The 24,302-nt window shown below is 46.7% G+C and overlaps 1 protein-coding gene and 1 pseudogene across 2 annotated transcripts in view; both read left to right on the plus strand.

Annotated features, from left to right (window-relative positions):
* Nucleotides 1-7,486, plus strand: part of DRAM1 (DNA damage regulated autophagy modulator 1) — a 36,411-nt gene extending 28,925 nt beyond the window's left edge. The window contains exons 5-7 of the mRNA XM_080935057.1: nucleotides 1,269-1,327; nucleotides 4,958-5,050; nucleotides 5,551-7,486. Of these exons, the coding sequence (XP_080791183.1) occupies nucleotides 1,269-1,327; nucleotides 4,958-5,050; nucleotides 5,551-5,595 (197 nt within the window). The 3' untranslated portion in view covers nucleotides 5,596-7,486. The remainder of the gene's footprint in view (nucleotides 1-1,268; nucleotides 1,328-4,957; nucleotides 5,051-5,550) is intronic.
* Nucleotides 7,487-9,246: 1,760 nt separating this feature from the next.
* LOC308434939 (large ribosomal subunit protein eL13-like) lies at nucleotides 9,247-13,830 on the plus strand (annotated as a pseudogene). Its single transcript has 3 exons — nucleotides 9,247-9,435; nucleotides 13,198-13,449; nucleotides 13,591-13,830. The product of its transcript is annotated as a large ribosomal subunit protein eL13-like (transcript).
* Nucleotides 13,831-24,302: the final 10,472 nt, after the last annotated feature.

The raw sequence follows: 24,302 nt of genomic DNA on the forward strand, positions 1-24,302 counted from the left end.
CTGCTTAACTGAACTCCGGGCTACTCTCAGCGTGGTATCAAGCTCCCTCAAGAGGGAGCCACGGGTAATTAGATGAATTAATAGACTTTGAAACTAGTAGAAGCAGGTCATTAGACAATCAAGGGATCAACCATGATCTCGGCTGCTTTTATTCCGAGAAAGTGAGAAGTGCTGAGTTTCACAGGAGCATAAAGGGGAAGGGGCCAGGAAAGGCCGGGCTGACTGAATTCAGCAGAGAAGGCTTAAAACGTGGCCTTGGCTCAGCACTTTAGACTGATACCCTGTGTTTTTAAAAATTGTTTTTCCAGAGCTTTCTATTTCCCTTTTTTAAAAAAATAATTCACTTATGCACATTGGTGTTTTGCCTGTATGTATGTGTGTGAGATGTCCGATCTCCTGGAGCTGGGGTTGCAGTCCATTGTGAACTGCCATGCTGGGAATTGAACCCAGATCCTCAGGAAGCGCTCCTAACCACTGAGCCATCTCTCCAGCCCTTTAGTAGCTTTATTTTTGTATATAAACTGTTAGTTTTCACAAAAGCTCTCCACCTTGAAAAATGGCATGTTAGAAAAAATACGTTCTCAGTCACAGAAATGGAAAAAAAAAAAAAAAAAAAAAAAAAGGCCTGTCCGGTGTCAGCAGGGTGAAGGAGACACCATGACCATGACAGTGCTTACAAAGGGACGTGTTTAATTGGGGGCGTGCCTTAGTCCACTATCATCCCGGCAGTGGGAGCATGTGGCAGGCAGGTATGGAAGGTGCCAGAGAGGTAACTAAGGGTTACATCCTGATCCAAGAGCTGATGAGGAAAAAGATACTGGGCTGAGGGTGGGGCTGTGACTTCCCACAAGGCCACAGTCCTAATCCTTCTAGTACCATCAAAGGGTACCACTCTCTGGTGACATTCAAATATAGGAGCCTAGGAGGGCCATTCTTATCCAAACCGCCAAAGCATCCAAAAAGTATTGCTAAGGAATAATTGCATTTCCGTACTATAATTTATTTATTGATTTATGCACTTTCTCTACGGTACTGGGAACGGAACCCACGGCAATGCTAGGCAATGTTCTGTCTCCTTATTGTAAATTAGCTACTGTCGTGACTGAAGGTCTAAGATTAGTCCAAGATGTTCATCTCGCTGGTCTGATTGGTAGAAAAGTTATGTTTAAAGATTGTATAATCATTATGTTAATAGGATAGTTTTAATAGTAATAAAGGATCCGATTTCTCCTGCTGTTTCCTTAACAAACTCCCCTTTTATTTATAAGTGATTGCCTGTGCTTCCCTAATTCCTATAACCAAGCTGGAATGGAATCCAAAAGAAAAGGTAACCCTTCCCCTCAGTGTAGTTGCTGATCCCGAGTCTGTGGCTGGTGAATCCCAGGAAGGATCACTGTCCTTTCTTAAAATGGGCGGGAAAATGTAGACTCGACGTGCCACGGAGTCAGTTCCTGCTGTGTTCCGTGATAATTAATTAGCTCCAGAAGTCAGCAGGGAAGCGAGGTACAGGTGCAGTTGGCCACTGTTTGCATTTCGTGAATCCAGAGCAGCTTCTGGTCTAAGATTAGTACTCCAGAGCAGCTGTGGCACGCGCGCGCGCACACACACACACACACACACTCGAGAGCACGCATGCACAGGACATGATCAGGGCAGGTGTGCAGTACAGGAACATGGGGTTTGTTGTTGCTTTGGGTTTTCTTTTTGCTTTTTCTTTGTTCCAGACCGGGCTTCTTTGTGTAGCCTTGGCTATCCCGGGACTCACTGAATAGACCAGGTTGGCCTTGAACTCACAGCAATCCACCAGCCTCTGCCTCCTGAACGTGTGTGCCACCGCTGCCCAGCATTTGGGTTTTCTTAAAAGCAAAAGGTCTTTTTTTTTTTTTTTTTTTTTTTTTTTAACCCTGACTCTCGAATCTCTCATTTTCAGGGAAGCTGGTTAGTTTGGAGATCTACCTACTGTGTTTGGCCAGAGCGGTAGATGATGCTCAGGACACAGGTAGATAGGAGTGGATGGGACTTTTCAAGGGGCAAGAAGAATGTCTCCCTCCAAAGCAAACAAGAAGACAAACAGGCCAGTGTGAGAACCAGAACTGTGCTGGTCTCAGACAGTTCTCACGAACTGAGTTTATGAATGTCCAGGGGGAGGACAGCTGTGGGGAAGTGGGTTCCCAAGGAGGCCTGGAGTTCAGTGGGCAAACAGCAGCTGTCCTCTGAACTGAAGTCCGATGGTGTGTAGTAGAACCACCGAAGCAACAGTTCGTTCTTACCTCAGACTAGGGCAGGGTATCTGTCCCAGAGACCAAGAGAAAGACATTTTAAAACAAAGGAAACAGTTGTCCGTGGCTGGCACTGTTGAGCAGTTTGGGGAACGAGGGTCCTGGATTTGAGCAGCAAGTAAGTCACTCGTGTTTTTCAGAAAAGCAATTTTGGCAAAACGTTGAGTGAGAGGCCAAAGGTAAAAGGTGAGAGGAAGGGCGTGGGCTCATTGAGGGGCAGGTGGGTGTGATTAGAGCAAGAATTGTCAAAAAAAAGCACAGACGATTCTGGAACTCGATGGAAGCCATCAAAACAGCTACAGGGACGATGCCGAAGGACAGAACACTCCAGCTAGGATTTCTAAAAGCGATTCTTTTGACTAGCTCTCTGGACAAGGAGACTGACAGGAATGCCGTCCATAGAGCAGTTCAGATGCACTTAGGTTTATAACCACTAGGTGGGAGTGTTTCACCACAAATCAAGTGCAGTCACAGGCTCATCAGGTCCCTTGGCTGTTGAAAATCTATTAGCGTCTTCCATTTTCTGTATGAAATCGTGAAAAGGAGCAGGACACGGTGTGTGGCTCATGCCTGCCATCCCAGGACTCCAAAGGCCAAGGCAGAAGGACTTTAGGACCAGCTTGGGCTACGTAGAGACTTTCGCCTTAACAAAACGATCATAAAATTATCTAGTGTCTGGTTTTCTCTTTACTGAAGCACTCAGATGCCGTTCTGTTTCCAGTGTCAATGGCTGCAGGGCAAATGCTTTAGCCAGTTGTCTGGATAGTGTAATAGTCAGGCCCTGCCGTGAATTCCGTGTAGTGTGTTACGTTTTCCTTGTATACTTTGTATGGTGTACCTGAAGGGGAGGATGTAACTCATTGCAATTCATATAGTTTATTCTGCATTTAGAGTAGAGTGGAGAAGCTAGAACTCTGATCCCATGCCCTCTCAGTATCATGTGGCCCCACCTTTCTTAAATGATTTGCGAGCGCACACACACACACACACACACACACACACACACACACACACACGTGCGCACACACGTCTCTGCTTCCATCCATCATGTGGGCCCCAGAAACTGAGCTCAGTTCATCAGGCTTGGCCACAGTGCCTTAAACACGAGGCACCCGCCAGTCTTACCCTTATTTAGTTTTTAAATATTTATTGTGTGTGTGTGTGTGTGTGTGTGTGTGTGTTACCTCTACGTATGTGTACACACCATGTGCGTGCTTGGTGCTCTCTCCGAAGGCAGAAGAGGTTTAGGATCCCCTGGAACTGGAGATGCAGACACTTGTGGGCCACCATGTGAGTGCTGGGAAACAGGCCCCCCTCCCCCATCCTCTGCAGGGCACCTCTTAACCTCTGAGCCTGCTGCTGGCACCAGCCATTAGTGAGTGGGCACTGTTCTTTGTCCCTAATCAGACTGGCCAGGCCCTCCTCCGCTGTGACCTTGGGTGAGGACGTCTGTAGAGCAGAGACTGATGTCATCCTTTAAATTTTTGTGGATGAGTAGGAGAAGGTCAAAGAAAGAGTCGTCGCCCTAAAACCGACCTGCTTACCTGACAGCACAGGCCTCAGACCAAGTGTCTATAGTCTTGGCATGTAAGCAGATCAGAATGCAGATGAAGGTTAAAAAAAAAAATGCTTGTTTGAGTTTGAGAGTTTGAGAGTACTTTTAAATAAATCATAGTATCTAAAAAAGCAGATGAACAGACATACATACATCATACACACATACGCATACACACATGCAGACAGGAAGACGGGAGGGAAAGGCAAACACAGAGACAGACAGACAGACAGAGGGATACTCATGTATACATGGAGGCCTTTTTACTTCAGAAAAGGCACTGGCATATTGTTTTCCTATTTTGTGAAGATGAAGTGTTGTCAGCTGGCAGTGTAGCTCAGTGGTAGGAGCACTTCCCTAGCTTATGCAAGGCTCTGGGTCCAAGCCCCAACACCACAAAAATAAATAAATAAACATGAATGTTAAAATAAATAAAATAAAAGGAATGGGCTGAATTGATGAAACACGGGGTCTGACCTTGTCTAGCGCAGCCACCACCTGTTTCATTATTGCTCAACTCCAGACACAGCTGATTCTTGGCATCCATTTTCTCCCCGAACAGTCATCTGACCGGTGTCTTGCTGCTGGCATTTGCTCTGCAGCTGTATTCGCCTTACTGTGCGAAGCAGAACTCTGCAGAATCAGAACCCACAGTAACAGACATAAAAGGCTATTGGGTGCCAAGCAGGTCTTCTAGGCATGCGCACATTCATTCTGGGGAGATCCTTGGGAGAGCAGGTCAGACACTTCTGAGAGTCCTTCAACTATGGGGTTTCCAGGGCAGGGCAACAAAACCAAACCCGTTCTTCACCGCGGTCCAAATATGCCTTGTGGTCTCAGCCATTCTTAATTTACCTTTAGAACTTCTGCAGCTTACTTTGAACTAGAAGTGAGAGCTATAAAGAACTTTGGGCGCGGCTTGCATTCCTTCCCATCAGCCGCAGGGGCCAGTCTCTGACCTCTGGGCTGAAGGATTTGCTGAAGGATCTGGCGTTTCCTCAAGGTTACAGTTTATGTCTTTGGACAGCTTTGTCCTCTGGTCTGATTATCTCCTATTCCAGGTGATGTTGTTCCGATGAGGTCGTTTTGGCTAAACTTCTTGTTTCTTTATTGTTGCTATTAGGATTATATATATCACGTGGTGAGCGCCATCTGTGAATGGACCGTTGCTTTTGGTTTTATTTTCTATTTCCTAACATTCATCCAAGATTTTCAGGTAAGGATTTAATCGGTTCAAATGTTTTATGAATCCCTGATGATTAGGATTAATAAAAATTTAGAAAAGTTCCTGATTTTTGAGAGACACTTCCCCTTTCCCCTTATAATGTGCTTGGGTGCTTGCTTCCAAAGGGGGCTGCGTTAGACACATCTGTAACAGGTTCCTTTGATGCTTTGTGCCATTCGATAGCTTGTGTTCAGGTAGACCTCACTAGTCCCAAAGGCCAGAAAACATGACTGTGTGTTAAAAAAAAAAAGTCATCTTGTTGAAAAGCATGCCAAAGACCCAGGGATGGTAATACAGGACATTTGACCCCAGGGACACTCTCACCTCCTAGAACCAGTGAGTCACTGACTAAGATGATAAAGCCAAGAGAATCCTTTGTGATCCGGTTTGAAGTCGACTGTTAGGTGGGAGAAGGCTTCCGAGAGCGTCTTAACTCTGGAGTTGTTTCTGTCTTTGATACTCCTCTCCCCCCCCTCCCCCCGTCTCTGTAGAATGCCACCCTAAGGATATCCACAGAAATCAATGATGACTTTTGAAAGAGTGAGAACCCTGTCTCCCTCAGGGAGTGTCACAGTTTCTGGAAGTGGACAGAGGATGGACGGGCTTGGATGTCATCCTGGTCGGGACATATCTGTGGCACATCTGGGACTTGAATTTCATTAAGTATTCCCAGTAGTTATTTAATTTACAAAGGTATGTTTCCCTGGACAATGTTCAGTACTGAGACACTGTAGCAATATTTTTATATTTTCTTAGGCAATCTTTTAGGAATGAATTTATATGCAGAGAAGATGAGGCATTACAGAGAGAAGAGGATTATTCTTGTATAGATTCTTTGGGCTTTTTATGTAGGAATGATTTATGAAAGTACACTAAGAGGAAAAGAATGTTAAGTTTAGTACTTTTTATTATTAAAGAAGCCAAATCAGGGGACATTCACTTTAAAATTTTATTTTTTTTTACACTACAGTCACCTGCATATATTCTCATCACAAGAGCATTTATACAATTCAATCCATAGTGATTATGTATCCTAATGGTATAGATTTAGGTAATAAATGAACACTTGCATCACTCTGAATGTTCCGTGCATTAAACAAGTGCTTTTACAGTTAAGGTCTCAAGACCATTTCCAATGCACACAAACCAGTGAATGTTTGAAGACTTCGGTTTGAAAATTCAGCCTCTTCATATGCTTCTCCCAGGGAACCACAGCTTAATGCTGCTGTTCACTGGTGGGCCTGAGAGCCAATGCCAGGTAGGAATGGGTTCATCAGGGCAGCTTAGAAAAGATAAAACTGCCCTCCACTGTGACCCGGCATCACAAGTTAAACTCCCTTCTCAGTTTCCCTGTAAGCCAGTCAAAGAGAAAGCAGATCCAAATCAGGGAGAAAGAACGAGCGACCACAGAAACTTCCAGGGGTAGGCTACTGTTTATGTGCTTGGTTCAATGCCTGTGGCCACTGTTCTATGACACTATAGGGGGGTGGGTCAGGCCCCGAGACTCCACCTCTCATCCCGTTCACCAATGGCAGAGGAACACCAGCTGTCATCGAGGAAGAAGTGGCTAACAAGACCCCCAAGTTCTACATCTAAGTCTGGGCGAGTGGGAGCACATGCCAAGGGCGGAGCAGCCCCTTGGGCAGCCTTGGTGAAGGGGCACCCGGAGATCGAGGGGTGTGCAGCAGTGCCTCCTCTGGTTGCTAAGTGATGGGTGTGGCTCAGCAGCCACTTTCGCCATGACAACCTGTGTCTTCTTCAGTGTGCCGACGTGGCAACCGACATCCATTTCCGAGTCCCCTGTAACTTCACACAGTTAACGAGCATCCTCTGTGTAATCCTGAAGCAGAAAGACAGTGGCTGTCATTCTGAAGAGAAAGAGGGGCCTGATACATTTCCACTGGAAGCCATGGTAGACCGAGTCCATGCTGTTCTTTGCTCTGAGGGGGAGCATTGCTGATGCTTTCCCAGAATGCACATGGCTCCCTTCGCTCCCACTGGGGACCCGACAACGCGCCTTTACCCAGGGTGCAACACAGTGCCTCGTGGCACACAATAGGTGCTTAATAAATACCCGTTGAATGTATGCATGCATAAATGAACGAACAATTCAAGTAGTGACTAGGGATGTTTGAGGTGCTCAGGGGTTTACTTACTCTAGTTCACGGCCATCCTAATGCCAACAGCTAGTCTGTGACAACTAGTAATGCCTGTTTTCGCTTTGTGAACTATTCTCCTTTTAACCTGTTCCAGTTGTGTGGGCTTCGTGATTCTGTAACAACTCTCTTCTGGACAGATACCACAGAAATTGTTACACAGGCTAGACCTGTCTTGGCAAACCGAGAATGCCCCCAATCACCCCAGGTCACACTCTGCAGATTTCACGCGACTTCTAATATTATCCCCAGTTTTGGTGTTATTTTTTAATTTCTACAAATGTGTATTTCCTTGGACTTTGTACCTGAGAAAATAAAATAAATTATCTCTTTATTTTAGTAATTTGTCTCGGTTATGTTATAAGCCGTCACCTGGGGGCTATTATGAAGTAGAGCTCTCTGGGCTGATTCTGGATTGCTGGATGATGATGTAAGGGTGTGGCTTGGCCTGGGGAGATGGCTCAGTGGTTGAGAGCCCCCGCTGCTCAAGCATGAAGGCCTGAGTTTGGCTCCATAGCACTTGCATAAAAGCTGAACGTGTCAGTGAAGTCTGCCACCCCAGCGTTGAGAGGGGACCGGGAGTCAGGAGGATCCCTGTGGCCTGCTGGTCAGGCAGCATAGCAGAAAAACAGCACTGGGTTCAGAGAGAGGTCCTGTCCCTAGTGAATGAGACAGCGTGGTAAGAAGCCGATACCTGATACTCTTTGGCCTTTGTGCACACACACACACACACACACACACACACACACACACACACACACACACACACACACCCCAGAAATAGATGCATAAAAATAAAGATGTGTCTTAACCCTCTTCCTTTCTTAGTTCACGCAGTGTGGTTGTACGTGTGCGCGATCGGCTCGTCTTTGTAGATTCTCAGACTGTCTTAGAATTTTGAATCAGTCAAGACTCCTAGGGGTACTTGGCTTCAGAAATCCACTTCTGTTCAACGAGAGCATCGGATCTCAGGTCACAGCGTATCAGGGATTAGGGACTGCCGGATCAAAAGGCACCACTAGGACTCGTCACCTGCTGCCCTGTTTTCGTCCTGCTTACTGTTTTTTAGGCAGCCTTTCCTCCCGAGGAGTGAGGAGACTTCTAGAACTCTTAGAGTCTGCAGCCTGCTCCAGCGAGGAGATTCACCAACCAGTTCCACCAAAATGCTCAGACTTGAAATTTGTTGCCTCTTGATTGGTTAGCTCTGGTCATGTGGCTGGAGGGTTTGCTCTGATTGGCCACATGTCTACCTCTAGGCGAAGGAATAGTCAGCACCATCCAAAACCTCTGGGTCTATGCCGCGTAAAGCTCTCCTCTGAAGAAAGGATGTAGGATACAGGCCTTGGACAGGTCAACAGACAAAAGCCCAAGTTGCTTGAGAGTAAACCAAGCTATACTCACTAGTAATCTTCCAGATTAAAAAGTAGAAATAAGTCATTTCAGAAACACACATGCCTTTTGTTACCATGTAAGTCAAGGCTCCCACGTTTCTATCCGACCTCTGTAAAGTTGACTAGGCAATGATCACGTTTTTCAGACGAGGAGACTAACAGAGTGGTCCAGCGACCTGTGAGCAGTCTCCGGCTTGACAGCCAGACTCCAGTCAGATGATGGTGACAGATTCCAGTCCCGACTCTTGTTTTCCCGATTCTATTCAACTGAGCCCCCTTTGTTTTCCCTCTTAACACTCACAGGATTCCACAGAAATTGCAAATTGCATTTTATAAACCAAATTAAGTACATCAGTGCTGAACTGTGTTTGGGTTTCCTAACATCCCTTACGTGTGGCGTTGTCCCGTGCTCCCATTTGTTTTTTTTTTCTTTCTTCTTTTTCTTGCTTGGAGACGTACTGGTCTGGTGTTTGAGCCTGGAATGAGGAGAGGGGAGTGGGAGGGAGATAAGTGGTCTCCAGTCCTCTCCCTCTCCCGCATTCTGGCAAGCTGTAACGCCAGCAGTCTCCCCACACACATACTCTTGGTCTGGCTCTGAATACCCTACATTCCCGAGTCCAGAATGTCATGCATATGCCTCATGTCGGTTGCACAAGAGAACAACCGCACTGAGGCCCTGGAGGGGAAGCTTCTGGCTCCCCTTGGTCACCCCCCCAGCGGACTCGAGGTCGAAATCGAAGGGCAACAGAACCCCCATTCTTATATTGGAGATGGCAGCGACCTCCAAAGTCGATGCTCGCAAAAGGCCGGAGGGAGATACCAGCAATCTGTATGAAGTTGAGGCCAGGGTGCCCAGAGGTACCTTGGGAAGCCTGTGATGTAGACCCTTTCAGCAAGCAATCGGGTGTGCTTCCCTCCGGCCCCGAGCAGGTCCCTTAACCTGTTCTTTTCAGCGAGAAGTGGATTGTTGCTCTCTGATAGGAAAGATCCATAAAGAAAACAGGATCTATTTCTGGAGCCCAGGCTGGCCTGAGGCTAATTCTCTAGCCCCGAACTTGCAGCAATCCGGTTTCTTCGAGCTGCCGAGGTCACAGGTGGGAGCCGTTATAGCCAGCTCAAGATACAATTCTGACGCTGTGCCTGTAAGATTCCCAACTGATACAATTAAGCTGGGGTCCTGCCAATGACAGTTCTGTCCCCTACTGCTGCTCACTGTATGGTCAGAAAATAATTCCGAGGTAAGTGGGATCTGGTCGTGCGTATTCCTAGCCGTTTGAATCATTTTGACTCAACAATATATTGCTGAGGTAAGCTTCACAGCAGCATCAAACGGTGTATGCCCCGAGAAGCCATTTTGCTTTGCAGTGTCCCCATTTATTCATTTTTATCCCTTTCCCTGAAGATAAGGTCTACGAATGAAATCTCAGCACAGAGAAGGAGAGGAAGGGAAGGAGGTGGGAGCTCTTGGCAACTGATCTCTGCAGGGAGAAGGAGACTTTTCTTTAAGAGTGAAGCCCCTAGTGAGTCGAGCAACCTCAGAAGGGCACACACCCCAGAATATATGATGTATAAGTTGGACTTGATGAGTAACAACGACAACAACACGACAACAACACAACAAAGGACAAATGGGGGTGGAGAAGGTAGGTCATGGGGCTGGAGAGAGGGTGAATATGATCCAGATCTAGTAAAAATTAGGAGCGAGACTAGGGGAGGGGAGGGAAAGGAGAGGGAGGGAAGCCTGGAGCTTAATTAAAGAATTAAAGATGGTTGTGACTCTGTCAGAGTCATACAGATACAGCTGAGCATGCTTGCAGCTAACTGTCGGACTGAACACGGGAACTCCAATGAAGGTGCTAAAGAAAGGACTGAAGGAGCTGAAAGGGGTTGCAACCTCTTGGGAAGAACAATATTATCAACCAAACAAACCCTCCAGAACTCCCATGGACGAAAACACCAACCTTTGAGCACACATGGAGAGACCTATGGCTCCAGTTGCATATGTAGCTGAAGACAGCAGTGTCTGTCATCAATGCTAGAAGAGGCCTTTGGTCCAGGGAGGGCACGTTTTCCCAACGTAGGGGAATGACAGGGCAATGGGGTGGAGAGGGTGATCAGGAGGGAGTGCACCTTTGTGAAGACAAGTGGAGGGGGGGATGGAGGTAGGTTGGGGGAAAGGGAAAAAAAGATAGTTGTGAGCCACCTTGTGGGTGCTGGGAACCAAACCCAGGTCCTTTTCAAAAGCAACCAGTGCTCTTAACCCCTGAACCATCATTTTAGTTCCATAAATGAGAGAGAGAGAGAGAGAGAGAGAGAGAGAGAGAGAGAGAGAGAGAGAGAGAGAGAGAGATTGATTTGGGAAAACAGGTAAACTGTCCCACCTGCTGTTTTAACAGGGTAGATCTCCTGGTTGGATTGTGGATATCTAAGATTGTGGGTTCAGCAGAAACAGGAAGGAGAGAGCTTGTTAGGCTGTTATCTGGTGGGGTTATAGTCAGCTCTCTAGCACCCTTGGGCTTTGAGGAGGAGCTCTGACTGATCAAGGAGTTTGATTGACTGGGGTTGGGGCTTTCCGTGTTTCTCAGGCCCCTGGGGCACCACTGGAATCTCCACTTTTGGGAGGCACAGCAGGATGGTCCAGGAGTTGGCTGTGTTCACAAAGAAGCATGTGCTTTTAGCATTCCTAAGGGAAAAGTCTCAGAAAGAAGACTGTTTAGCTCACCCCTGCAGCGCCCTCAAGGAGATTCTCAAATGGGGTCTCATATAAACCAGGCTGCTACCAAACTCTCTAATGTAGCTGAGGTTGGCCTTGAATTCCTGATCCTCCTCTTCACAATGACTGGGGTTATAGGTATATATCACTAGGTTTAGTTAATTACTCCGCACCCCCACCACCACCAGAAGAGGCCATTCAAGAATTCTCCATTCTTCAGTCTCTTTAGGCCTTAGAAACTAGTATTTTACTTCCCACCTCTAGAACTTGGAATCAGGTAATCCTCCCCTTTTTCTGACTGACTGGCTTGTTTCACTTGGCACGGGTTTCACGTGTCCTCCAGGTTCTTTTGCCTTGTAGCAAGTGACAGTATCAATAAGGCCACACAATACCTCACTGCACAACATCACCAGCCAAAAGACACTAGCTGCGTCCGCATTATGCATAACGCTGCTGTCAACACAGCTGCGCAGAGTCTTTTGAGTATATACTCTCAAGTGTGATTGTTACATCATCTTGCAAATCATGTTTCCCTCCCCCACCCCTTGGCTTTTTGGAACAGGGTTTAACTTTGCAGACTAAGCTGGCCTGGAACTCAATGTTATCCTCCTGCCTCAGCCCCCCAAGTACTGGGGTTGCAAGTATGAGCTACCATGCCTGGTTTTATCTACCCCACTCGGTCTAGGGCCGTCTGTCTGTCTGTCATTTCTCTCCATTTTTTTAAAAAAAACTTATTTCTTTTCTTTATATGAGTACACATATCTTCAGACACACCAGAAGAGGAAATCAGGTCCCATTACAGATGGCTGTGAGCCACCATGTGGTTGCTGGGAATTGACCTCAGGACCTCTGGAAGAGCAGTCGGTGTTCGTATCTGCTGAGCCACCTCTCTAGGCCTCTCCTCCCTTTCTTTGCTACTGAGCTATACTCCCGGTTATAACTTTTGTAGGAGAGTCTACACAGTCTTCACAATGATTGTATCTTTTTCAGTGAACACATTTGCAGTCTCTCCTTATGAGCTCTGCTGTTTGGCCTTTCTCTGGGATTTTGATAGTAGCATCATAGCAGGTGTGAGATGGGGCTCCGTTTTGTTTGTTTTCATTTCCATTTTCCTAAGTGATTAGAGGCGCTGGGTGTTATTTCTGGAGAAATACCTAGTCAAGTACTTTGCTTAGTTTGGGACTGTGTGGTAGTAATTCTTAATTGGGAGTTTTTATCCCACCTTAGATTATTTTGTTAAAAGATACAAAACCGGGCTGGCGAGATGGCTCAGTGGTTAAGAGCACTGACTGCTCTTCCAGAGGTCCTGAGTTCAATTCCCAGCAACCACATGGTGGCTCACAACCATCTGTAATGAGATCTGATGCTCTCTTCTGGTGTGTCTGAAGACAGCTACAGTGTACTTATATATAAAATAAATATTTTTTAAAGACACAAAGTGTTTATATTTATAATAAGCCTGAAAGCACTGAAGCTGCTTCCCTGTCAGTAACCCTGAGATACACTTGCCGTGTTCCTCCTGGGCCGCTCCTACCCCAACATGGTTACATGATCTACCCACACCATATGAGTTCCTCCTTCTCCTCTCTCTCCTCTCTGGTCGTGGTCTCTCCTCAGACTCCAGGCCGGGAAACTGAAGTCCTGCCTTCCTCTCTTCTGCCCAGCTGCAGGCTGTAAGCATTTTTAAAACTGACCAATCGGAGATAACTTGGGGCACAAGGTTACACCGCATTATTTGCCATACCTGAGGATCTCCTTGTCTCTAAGGATCTCTTCATTGGGGGCAACCAGATCTTGGGGCCAGTACAATACTTAGCAACAGACTAAACCTCAACAGAATTGGGCTGTGCCTTTCTGCTCGGCTGTTGTCCTGTACAGGAGGCAGCCATAGCGCCCGGCCGGAATGGCCTGAAGCCCCACTTCCACAAGCAGACACTTGGTTCAACCAGACGGCACGCAAGATCAGCAGACGCAAGGCCCGGTAGACGAAAGCGCGCCCCATTGCCCCTTGTCCCGTTCCAGTTCCATCAGGCCCATAGTGAGATGCCCTACAGTTGATACCACACCAAGGGCCAGGCTGGCAGGGGCTTTAGCCTGGAGGAACTCAGGGTGGCTGGTATCCAAAAGAAAATGGTTTGCACTGTCGGCATCTCTGTGGACCCAAGGAGGTGAAACAAATCCACAGAATCACTCCAGGCCAACGAGTAGCACCTGAAAGAGTGTCACTCCCAGCTAATACTTCTCCCCAGGAAGCCTTCTGCTCCAAAGAAGGGAGACAGTTCTGCTGAAGAACTTAAATTGGCCACCCAGCTAACAGGACCTGTGATGTCCATCCAGAATGTGTATGAAAAGGAAAAGACTAGAGTCATCACAGAAGAAGAAAAGAACCTTAAGGCTCTTGCCAGTCTTCACATGGCCCATGCCAGTGCCCTGCTCTTTGGCATCAGGTCAAAAAGGGCGAAGGAAGCTGCAGAACAAGAATTTGGGGAAAAAAGTAATGCGCGGTTGTAGAGTAGCAATAAGTTTTCCATAAAGCAATAAATAGATACAGAAATAAAATAAAAAGGAATTTGGCTGTGTAACTAACTCAGCATTTACTTTCAAACATCCAGGTTTGACATCTGACTCCTGACACAGTTTAGACTCAGCTCAGAGGGACATGTTATTTTGGGCTTCAGCTTTCTTGCTCGACCTTTTACCAGGATACGATTAGAACCAATGATTCTAATATTATCAGAATATTAAAAGGCAGATTTTACCTTTTCTCACAATGCTTCAGCTGGGGTAACCTAGAGTTCTGGGTACCACTGTAGTCATCTGATTCAAGAAGCTCAGTGGTATGTTAAGAACTGGCCAGCACTTAGCCAGCTGCTAACAGAATCTTAATACACGCATCAAAATGGACAGAGAACTTAGCTGTCTTTCATTTCTTCTTAGTACTTGAAAAGTCAAGTATTGTTTTAATGGTCCCTCGACGGTGGCCGCAGGTGTATTTATTCTTCCGTTTGACTGCGTTCAGAACCTTTAAGTCAGGGCCACCTTGAAATTGAAACTGGGAAACTCACTTATCACTTGCCAATCGAGGAAGCACAAGGCGGTCTCCTGATGTTATTAAGTAATTACCTAGTTGCTGACACATTGAAGGGGCAGTGGAAAGTGCTGTTCTGGCACGGATGGTTAGGGATTAGTAATGGTCTTGGGTCATGGGGCTTATAAATGAGGGAGGACATTTTTGTGTCCCTGAGTTTTGGCTCAGAACCGCCAAACCAGGGTCTACATTCTTCCAACTCAAATAAGCGGGCCTTAATGTGGCAAGTAGTTAACACCGGCCGTGTAAATGACCGCGGCCAACTGGTCCAGTTCACGGCAAAGACACTCAGAAGGCATGGAACAGCAACAGAAGCAGTCATGTTGCTGACCTGCAGGGAGGAGAGTAAAATGGGAACCGGGATGAATTACGCTTTTGACACCCTTCCTTCGGTCAGTCTCGAGAGCCAACAAGGCAGCTTTCCACTGTAATAAAATCTCTGGGACGGATTCAACCCCGAGCTTCCCGGAAGATATTCTCCCTGGGTAATGCCTTCCAACCTGTGTTCCAAACAGCAGCCATTTGTGTGTCTCTGACACAATTCCTTGCCCTGTGTTCCACGCTGCAGTAACTCTCCAAGTTAAGTGCATTCAAAGACAGGTGAGGTCTCCATTTTCTGGGCAGTGTGGTTTGGTCAATGATGCTGGGTATCAGGGTAGAAAACTGAGAATCATCCCAGACTCTTCTATACTTCCCCACATCCTCAGGGTCTGTTAACTTTATCTTCCATGTACAGAACAGACACGTAAATACCATTTAAACCCGGTGCTTTGGGGGATGAAGGGGAGGGTGTTACCATACTCAGAACAAATTATACTCAGAACAAATTATACTCAGAACAAATGCTCTGAAGGCAGTGGAGATGCGTGATTAGCCCATCCATCTGATCTGTCTTTGTTTTGAGAGGTCTTTCAATGTAGCTTAGGCTGGCCTCGAACTTGAAATCCTCTCGCCTCTGCTGCTCAAGTGCCAGAATTTTAGGTGTGTGCTCCTGCGTGCGTTCCTTCCTCAGGCCCAGCGTCACGGCTTTAGTTCCTGCCTTCCTAGTTATTTGACAACCACTCAGGTTGCTATCATCTCCAGTTTAAATCCCTTTCTACACATCACACACGGGGGCACACATCTAACATTCTGTGTGCTCACTTAAAATCCTCTGGTGGCTGCCGGTAAGTTGATACATTTTGAGTATCCCAGGACAGCTTTGGAGGTTTTCCCCGCAGATCCCGTTAATCTTTCCGGCCTCTGAGCTCCTTCGTTTGTCCATTCACTCAGCATTTCCTAAATGCCACTCTGAGCCACTCACAGCTCTGGAGTCTGGGAACATAATGAAGAGATAGAGTTCTGTTCTCAAGATGTTTACCATGGACTAGTGAGAATTAGCCACCTGGATACTAGTAAAATGTATCACTGTGAAGGAGTTCAGCCACAGGCTTCACTAACACAGAGTGGGGGCTGACAACTGGCTACATAGTCATCGGCACCATCCTCCCCTTCATCACCATCCTCCCCTTCATCACCATCCTCCCCTTCATCACCATCTTCCCCCATCACCATTCTCCCCCTCATCACCATCCTCCCCCTCATCATCATCCTCCCCCTCATCATCATCCTCCCCCTCATCACCATCCTCCCCCTCCTTCCCAACCTCCCCCTTATCATCACCATCCTCCCCCTCATCACCCTCCTTCCCCTCATCACCATCCTCCTCCTCACCCTCATCACCATCTTTCCCCTCATCACCATCCTCCTCCTCACCCTCATCACCATCCTCCCCCTCATCACCGTCCTCCTCACCCCATCACCATCCTCCCCCCATCACGATCCTCCTCCTCATCACCGTCCTCCTCACCCCCATCACCATCCTCACCCCCATCACCATCCTTCCCCTCATCACCATCCTCCTCCTCACCCTCATCACCATCCTCCCCCTCATCACCCTCCTCCCCCTCATCACCATCCTCTTTCTCACCCTCATCACCATCCTCCCCCTCATCACCGTCCTCCTCATCCCCACCACCATCCTCCCCATCACAATCCTCCCCCTCATCACCGTCCTCCTCACCCCCATCACCATCCTCACCCCCATCACCATCCTCACCCCCATCACCATCTTTTCCCTCATCACCATCCTTCCCCTCATCACCCTCCTCCCCCTCATCACCATCCTCCTCCTACCCCTCATCACCATCCTCACCCTCATCACCGTTCTCACCCTCACCCTCATCACCATCCTCCCCCTCATCACCATCCTCCTCCTCACCCTCATCACCCTCCTCCCCCTCATCACCATCCTCCTCCTCACCCTCATCACCATCCTCACCCTCATCACCGTCCTCACCCTCACCCTCATCACCATCCTCCCCCTCATCACCCTCCTCCCCCTCATCACCATCCTCACCCTCACCATTCTACCACCACCACCACCACCATCATTATTATCACCATCTTCACCCTCACTGGAGAGCTCAAAAGAAATTTCAGGCCTCTGCACCTAGCTCACTGGATCTACACATACGCGTTCACAAGCCAATCCAGTTGCTGTTTTTCTTTTTGAAACCTTGGTCTACGAGGACACACTGGTTGGAGTATCTGATTTAGATCTCTCAGGTTGGTCCCGCTTGGCTAGTGACTGGGATGGGGTTGGGGCCAAGTTAGTGCTAAGTGAGTGGGGTTGTGAGGGAAAAGGTACAAGTCTCAGAGGAGTTGGAATGTACAAGAGAGAATCTACTTGGGAGTAAGGCAGTATCTTTTGGAAATAGAAGGTGTGGCTAACTTAGAGACACCATAAATTCGAGGAAATCCCTTGGTCAAATTCAGACCCATCACCTCTTTTGGGACCCACTGTGAACCAGTGATAAAGAACATGTATTTGATTCATGAAGGCAAAGAGTGGGAGGGGTGGGGGAGGGCAGGCAGTGATGAGAGTTTCTGTCTGGTAAAATGAGAGATTTCTGGGGATGCGTAGTAACGTTGGCCATACAGTGTTCTGGGTACTGTTGGACAATACACTGAACACAGTTACAGAGCTGAAAGTGTGGCCTGGTCAGCAAAGCTTTCTTAGCATTTGCCATGGCTCCAACACGGACACCGCATAGGACTTAATGTGATGCCTGTAGTCCCAGCACTTGGAAGGTAGAGGCTGGAGGACCAGCGTTTAAGGTTATCCTCACTGCCTAGTGAGTTCAAGGCCAGCCTGGGATGCATGTGAATCTGTCTCAAAAAAAAAAAAGAGAGAAAAAGTTTGTTATATTTCCCTTTAAAAATCTAGTATTCTGTCTGAAAGGACCTCGTTTTCACCCAGGCGAGGTGGAGGCAGGTAGATCTCGGAGAGTTCGAGGCCATCCTGGTTTACAGAGCGAGTTCCAGGAAATCCAAAGCTACACAGAGAAACCCTGCCTTGAAAGACAAAAACCAAATCAAATCAGACCAAACTGAAAAACAAACAAACAGAAACAAAAATACCCCTCCCAAAAGAACCCAAACCAAACAAAATCTCATTTTTAAAGTCAGCTCTACCCACTTCCTTGCCTTCATGCCACAGTGTTCGTAACTGCAAGGAAGGACTTATGGTGGCATCTGAGTCACAGCCCTGTCCTTACAACCCCCTGACAAAGCCATTCATTGAGTCCAAGCATCTAAGAGCATGTTCCATGACCCACATGATCGTGGACACTTGCAGAGCCAACCAAGCCTTTGCACCATGCTTGGCCCGGCTGGAGCTCCTGTCATGGACCAGCCCTCCCGTTCCTCCCTGGTCCATTCCAGCAACTGTCTCCTCTCTCCACAGCGGCGGGTTTCAACCACGGCTGCACATCAGAATCATTGGGAGAGCTTTGACACAGCCCAGAGCACAGGCCAGTTCTAATGGGATTACTGGACCTAGGCTGGAGGCATGGTGAAGGCAGAGCCCCACAGTTCCAGTTGGGCCAGCATCACCTAGACGGTACAGCAGGACATGAGCCCTGGGCACCAGGCCCAGACTCTCCAATAGAGTGGATGAAAACAATTCTCTGTCTGTTTGTTTGTGATCTGTACTCTCTACCCTCTTCTCAGAAACCTTTTCCAGACCTACTACTGACATTTGGGGGAGAAGACATTTGCTAGCAGCTTTCCTGGTGCCAGTAACATCTGTATTGTCAGACCTCGCTGCTTTAGACACAGCTGACCGTGTCTCCTTTGAATCCAGGCCATGACTCTCAGGGTTCTTTTCCCCTTTCTCTTTCCCCCCTCATTTGGAAGGAGAAACCTCCATGGCCATTTATATCCAGATAATTTTATTTATATTTATACTTTAAAAAGAGCAGGCTCAGATTTAAAAAGGACCTGATTTTGAGTATGTATGTGACTATGTATATATGTTCACGTGCATGCCCACGTGTGCATGTGTGCATGTCAGGTGTTTACACTGGGTGTTTTTATTTTATTTTATTGAGACAGGATGTCTCATTGAACCTAAAGCTTAATGACCCAGTTAGACTGGACTGGTCAGTCAATCCCAGGGGTCTCCCTGTCTCTGCCTCACTAGTACTACAACAACTAAATATTTTGGATGCAGGTGCTGGGGATAGAATTTAGATTTCCATGCTGTGTAGCAAACCCTTTACCCACTGAGCCATCTCTCAAGACCCAGATGTGATTTAAAAATAAATTATTTTGTTTGCAATTATGTGTCTCTGTGTGGGTATACGTAACAAGCGCAGATGCCCAGGAGGACAGAGCCATTGGATTCCTGTGGAGATGGGGGTTACAGGTGGTTGTGAGTTTGAGGTCGGTGATGGGAATCGAACTTGGGTCCTCTGAGAGATCAGTATGTACTGTTAACCATCCAGCTCCAGGCACAGCATCATATCTTTATTTTCATTCTGAGTATCTCTGCTACAATACCCGAGTCAACTTTGTAATGCCCCATCTTTAAGAAGAGAAAACTCCAGGGATGGCTGGACCAGACCATGAGTTGCAGAGGAAAGAGCAGGGAATACCAAACATAGTGCGTGGAGAAAAATAGCCAGGGATTACCAAGAGGCAAGGAGATGGTCCTAAGCAGACATAAGCAGTCACGGATGTGGTAGATGGAGTTTGATGATAGGAACCACCCAACAGACTCCCCGAGGCTACATTAAAATGTGAGCAAAGGGCTAGTCAGTACATGGGAGGGTGTTATTCATAGTCCTAGGATGGGCTATGGAATAGCCCCAGAGAAAACTCACAAGGGGGTTGCAGCCCAACAGCTGGAATTCAGTCACTCTGGCAAGAAACGGAGTGATAAGGAACCTGTTACGGTTTGCACCCATTTATTATGGTCGTGTGCAAAACACGGCTGTGGGGGCGTTCTGCGGGGCTCTTGTTACAAGATAAAGGCACTCAGAGCTGTTTCCCCCGCCGGTGTTACTCAGCAGGATGGCTCACATATTGAAATCTGAAACTCCTTGGGTGAAAAAGCCCTCTGAAGGCTGTACCAGATGTTGCTTGTGTAGCTCCCCAAGCCCAGAAAGATGAGTTAATCCTTGAAGGAAATTATTTTGAACTTGCATCAAACTTAGCGGCTTTGATCCAATGGGCCATAACAACTAAAAACAAGACTATCAGGAGAGTTGTGGGTGGCAGTCCTGTCTCTGAACAAGGACCAGGCTGCTGGCTGCAGGCTGTGCCCTAGAATGGCTCCAGATGCAGATGGTCTTACTTGGTGCAATATTGTGAAAATACTGGATGCTAAACACATGCACTTGTAAACAAAGCTCCCTTACCCTCTAAAGACCCTGCAAAACCATCGATGTGTCCAAGATGCTCTTCTTGAGTGACCCTTCTGGCCTCTCTAACCTGGAACCTTCTGCCCCATCATGGATGACATACAGCTTGCTACATGGACAATTTTCTTTCTCTAGTTGTAGGATGAATTGCTAAGGATCCCAGGCCAAGCATATTTTGTATTTCTTTTTATTTCTGAATGCTTAGCATCCCCCCCCCCACCCTGGAGGAACAGATTATTTACAAAAAAAGCACTGAAAGTTTCCTAAGACCTAGTACCGACCCTCACCTATAGCACGCATCGAGCCAGAGGGTAGATGCTCACTAAATTAATAGAATTGTCGGTCGGCTGAACAACTGAAGAATTGCTAAGTTAAACTGCTGTGTATATTGCTTTCCTTGCTGTTGGGAGAGAACAATAAATGGAAACAGTTTCTGGGAGAAAGGGTCACTTCTGAGTTCTGGCTTCAGTGGCTATCTAACCATCATCATGGGAACCTGTGCTGCGGTGTATAGACATCTTCCTAGATCAAGAAGCAGAAAGCCCAGGCTGGAACCAGCCTTGAAGATCACTTTCCAAGATCACCCCAGCAACTCTCTTCCCCTTGACGGTTCTAACACATCCTGGATCGTCACTGCCAACTGGAGATCCATGAAAGTACCTTCACCTTTAAGCCACACTGTGTGAGAACTAGGAAAGAACACAGCAGGCACCTTTATATTGGCTGCCTAACATTTCAGTCTCCCCTTTCCTGGAGGTTTCACCTCTCCGACCCCTATCTTTTGTGCCCCCCACCCCCGTCTCCCACGAAAACTGCTGAATTGTCTCATCTCGTGATTCTCCAGATTGGACTGACTCATGCTATGTCAAAGAGGTCTTTGCTGGGACATTTTGTCTTGGAACCAGAGAAAACATTTAGTCTCTTTGCAGTGGACTAGTAAAGTTAGGAGCCCTTGGCCCCTATGCCTTTCACCACGGATCTCTAGCAGGAGCTGAGTGGGAGGGAGCCTAAGAAACAAGCAAAGAAAGAGAGCAGTCCTCTGGTATTTACCCCCACCACCTGGTTATAGTTTTTTTTAAGCCCCAGGCACATTCCTATCCATGGGATTTCATGCTCACCAAGTTAATATCCCCCTCCTCTTAGATGAGTCTGACTGGGACCCCACCTCTTGTAACCAACTAAGTCCTAGCAAAGAGGTGCCATCTGCACAGGGGACACTCAAACGGAAACAAATGGATGGATAAGGTCTCATTAGCACAGGTTAGGAAGATCAAAGCTTCCCATGCTTATTGGGTGGATTTAACAAGTCACCTTTGAGAAATATCCTCCTGAAGCCACTGTAGTGCTGGATACAGAAGAGAAGCATCCCATGCCTCAATACTGTAGTTTCTGATGGGTTGCTTCTTAATTTCTTCATTTTCAATGAGCCCCCCACCCCATGTGTATGTATTGGGAAGCTTAGATTCCCAGGGTTATGATGCATGATGGGAGATATTCATAAGGAGGACACAGGAGTCTGCAGTATATGTACTTAACATGGAGGAGTTTTCTTTGAGAGCAAGGGCTGTGACAAAGACCTTTTCCCAGCTTCCTAGCAGAGCTGTGACTAGAGACAGAATGGCGTTGTTTTCCCTCAGATCTAGACTCCATGTATATGAGGGAGCTCATTAGAACCACAGGCGGCCCATCTGATGGTGGGTGAACCGTGCAGTATCTCCAGTTACCATAGCTACAAAGAAAACCTTTAGCATCAAACCCTCTAGATCTGCTATCCCTGTACAGGATGTGCTGGGTCTTACCCTTTTACTCACACAACTGTATCCTTTCGGGTTACTGTTTTCCATTTTACTCCAGACCAGCTCACCCTCCTGGACAATCAGTTTGCCCGCCTTCAGAATCTATTGATCTAATCATTTAATCACTTGTTCTAAGAACAGCAAATACGTGCCACATGACCACATACCTCTGCCCCACTCTCCTGTGACATTTTCCTCTCTATAGCTGTCAAAGCTTTGTTCTCTCTGTTTTTCTAGGGATTGAACCTAGGACCTTATGCATTCCGGATAAATTCTCTACCACTGAGTTACATCCATGGGGGTCTGGGTGGGGTGTTTTGTTTTTGATACAGTATCTCTATGTAGCTCTGGCTAGCTAGTCTGGAACTGGGAGAGAACTGCTAGCTTCTACCTCTTGAATGCAGGGATTAAAGGGTGTACTACTGGGTGCTTTTTATTTTTGAAACAAGGCCTTGATTTGCAAGGGTGGCATTGAATTGGTGGCCATTTTGTTTTGGCCTCCCAAGTGCTGGGACTCTAGGCATGAGAATCTGAATAACACTCTGCATGGTGGGGCTGTGTAGACGTTCTAGGAGGCTGAGCCAGGGAGTTCAAGAGTTTAAGGCCAACTTGGGCTACAGGAGACATTGTCAAATAAAAGAAAGAAAGGAGGAAAAGATGGAAAGAAAGTAACTTACTTAGGGTTTCTATTGCTGCAATGCAACACCATAAAAGGGAGTTGGGGAGGAAAGGGTTTATTCAGCTTACACTTTCAGATCACTGTTCATCACTGGAGGAAGTCAGTGCAGCAGGGCAGGAACCTGGAGGCAGGAGCTGATGCAGAGGCTATGGAAGGATGCTACTTATTGGCTTGTTTCCCCTGGCTTGCTCCACCTGCTTTCTTATAGAACCCAGGACACCATCCAAGGGATGGCTCCTTCCACAAGAGGCGGAGCCCTCCCCCATCAATCACTAATTAAGGTCATGCTCTAACAGCCTTGCCTGAAGCCCAATATTATGGAGGTAATTTTTCAGTTGAGGTTCCCGCCTCTTAGATGACTCTAGCTTATATCAACTTGATATAAAACTAGGCAGTGCGGAAGGGAAGAAGGAAAAGAAAGAAGAAAGTAAAAGATAATGGAGAAGATGAAAAGGGTATGAGTACAACAGAACTGGGGTGAAGGAAGTTAATGGGGAAAGAACATAAGTGAATTATGTCATGTGCAAATCACGATACAACCCATTTATCATGTGCTACTAATACATGCCGATAACAAATTTAGAAAAGGATAAAGTTTAATTTTTTAAAATATTTATTTATTTTATGTATGAATGCTCTATCTGCATGTACACCTGTGTGCCAGAAGAGGGCATCAGAACTTATTATAGATGGTTGTGAGCCACCATGTGGTTGCTGGGAGTTGAACAGCCACAACTCTTAACCACTGAGTCATCAAGAATGGAATTTAAATGGCATTTGAGGTAGTCACTAAAAGCAGGACGGAGTGGGCAAGTGGTATCACTCTCTCTGACCCATTCCTTCATACTGCTACGCAAGTGTCCCTGTCACCTGTCTCTCATGGGACGATCAGGTCCTTGAGGGCAGAGGCCATTCCTGAATTATCTCAATAAGAACAATAACAGAAGGGGTACATATTCACTGAGTCTCCTCTATATGCTAACGTTGTGCTCGCCATTCTGTGGATGTTACCTGTCTAAAGCAGTGGTTCTCCATCTTCCTAATGCTATGATCCTTTACTTCAGTTCCTTACACTGTGGTGACCCCCAGCCATAAAATTATTTTCATTGCTATTTTGAACAGTAATTGTGCTAGTGTTAGGAATCACAAAGCAAATATATGACACGCAGGATATGCAGGTATGAAACCCAGTGAAAGGGTCATGGACCCACAGGTTGAGAATCCCTGATTAAAGCCTTCGCATATTCCATCAAAGGAGCTATTATTCAGTTAAGAGCACTGACTTCCAGAGGTTCTGAGTTCAATTCCCAGCAACCACATAGTGGCTCACAGTCATCTGTAATGGGATCTGATGCCCTCTTCTGCTGTGTCTGAAGACAGCGACAGTGTCTTATATAAGTAATACATACTTATATATAATAAGTAAATCTTTTTTTTTAAAAGAGCTATTATTATCATTTTTATTGGCCTCTTACGGACAAGAAATAGATTGTCCAAGAACACAGCTAGCACACGGCAGCTCCAGAACCTAATCCACCAAAGGTTTGTTCTTCTTGGATCATGTGTTATTTTGCTTGTGTATTCAGTTGATGCTTAATAAGTATTTATTGAACAGGTAATTGCATATAACAACAGAGTTTTTTTGTTGTTGTTGTTTGTTTTTTTCGGAACAG

Source organism: Micromys minutus (assembly GCF_963924665.1).
Source record: "Micromys minutus genome assembly, chromosome: 22".
Taxonomy (NCBI): Eukaryota; Metazoa; Chordata; class Mammalia; order Rodentia; family Muridae; genus Micromys; species Micromys minutus.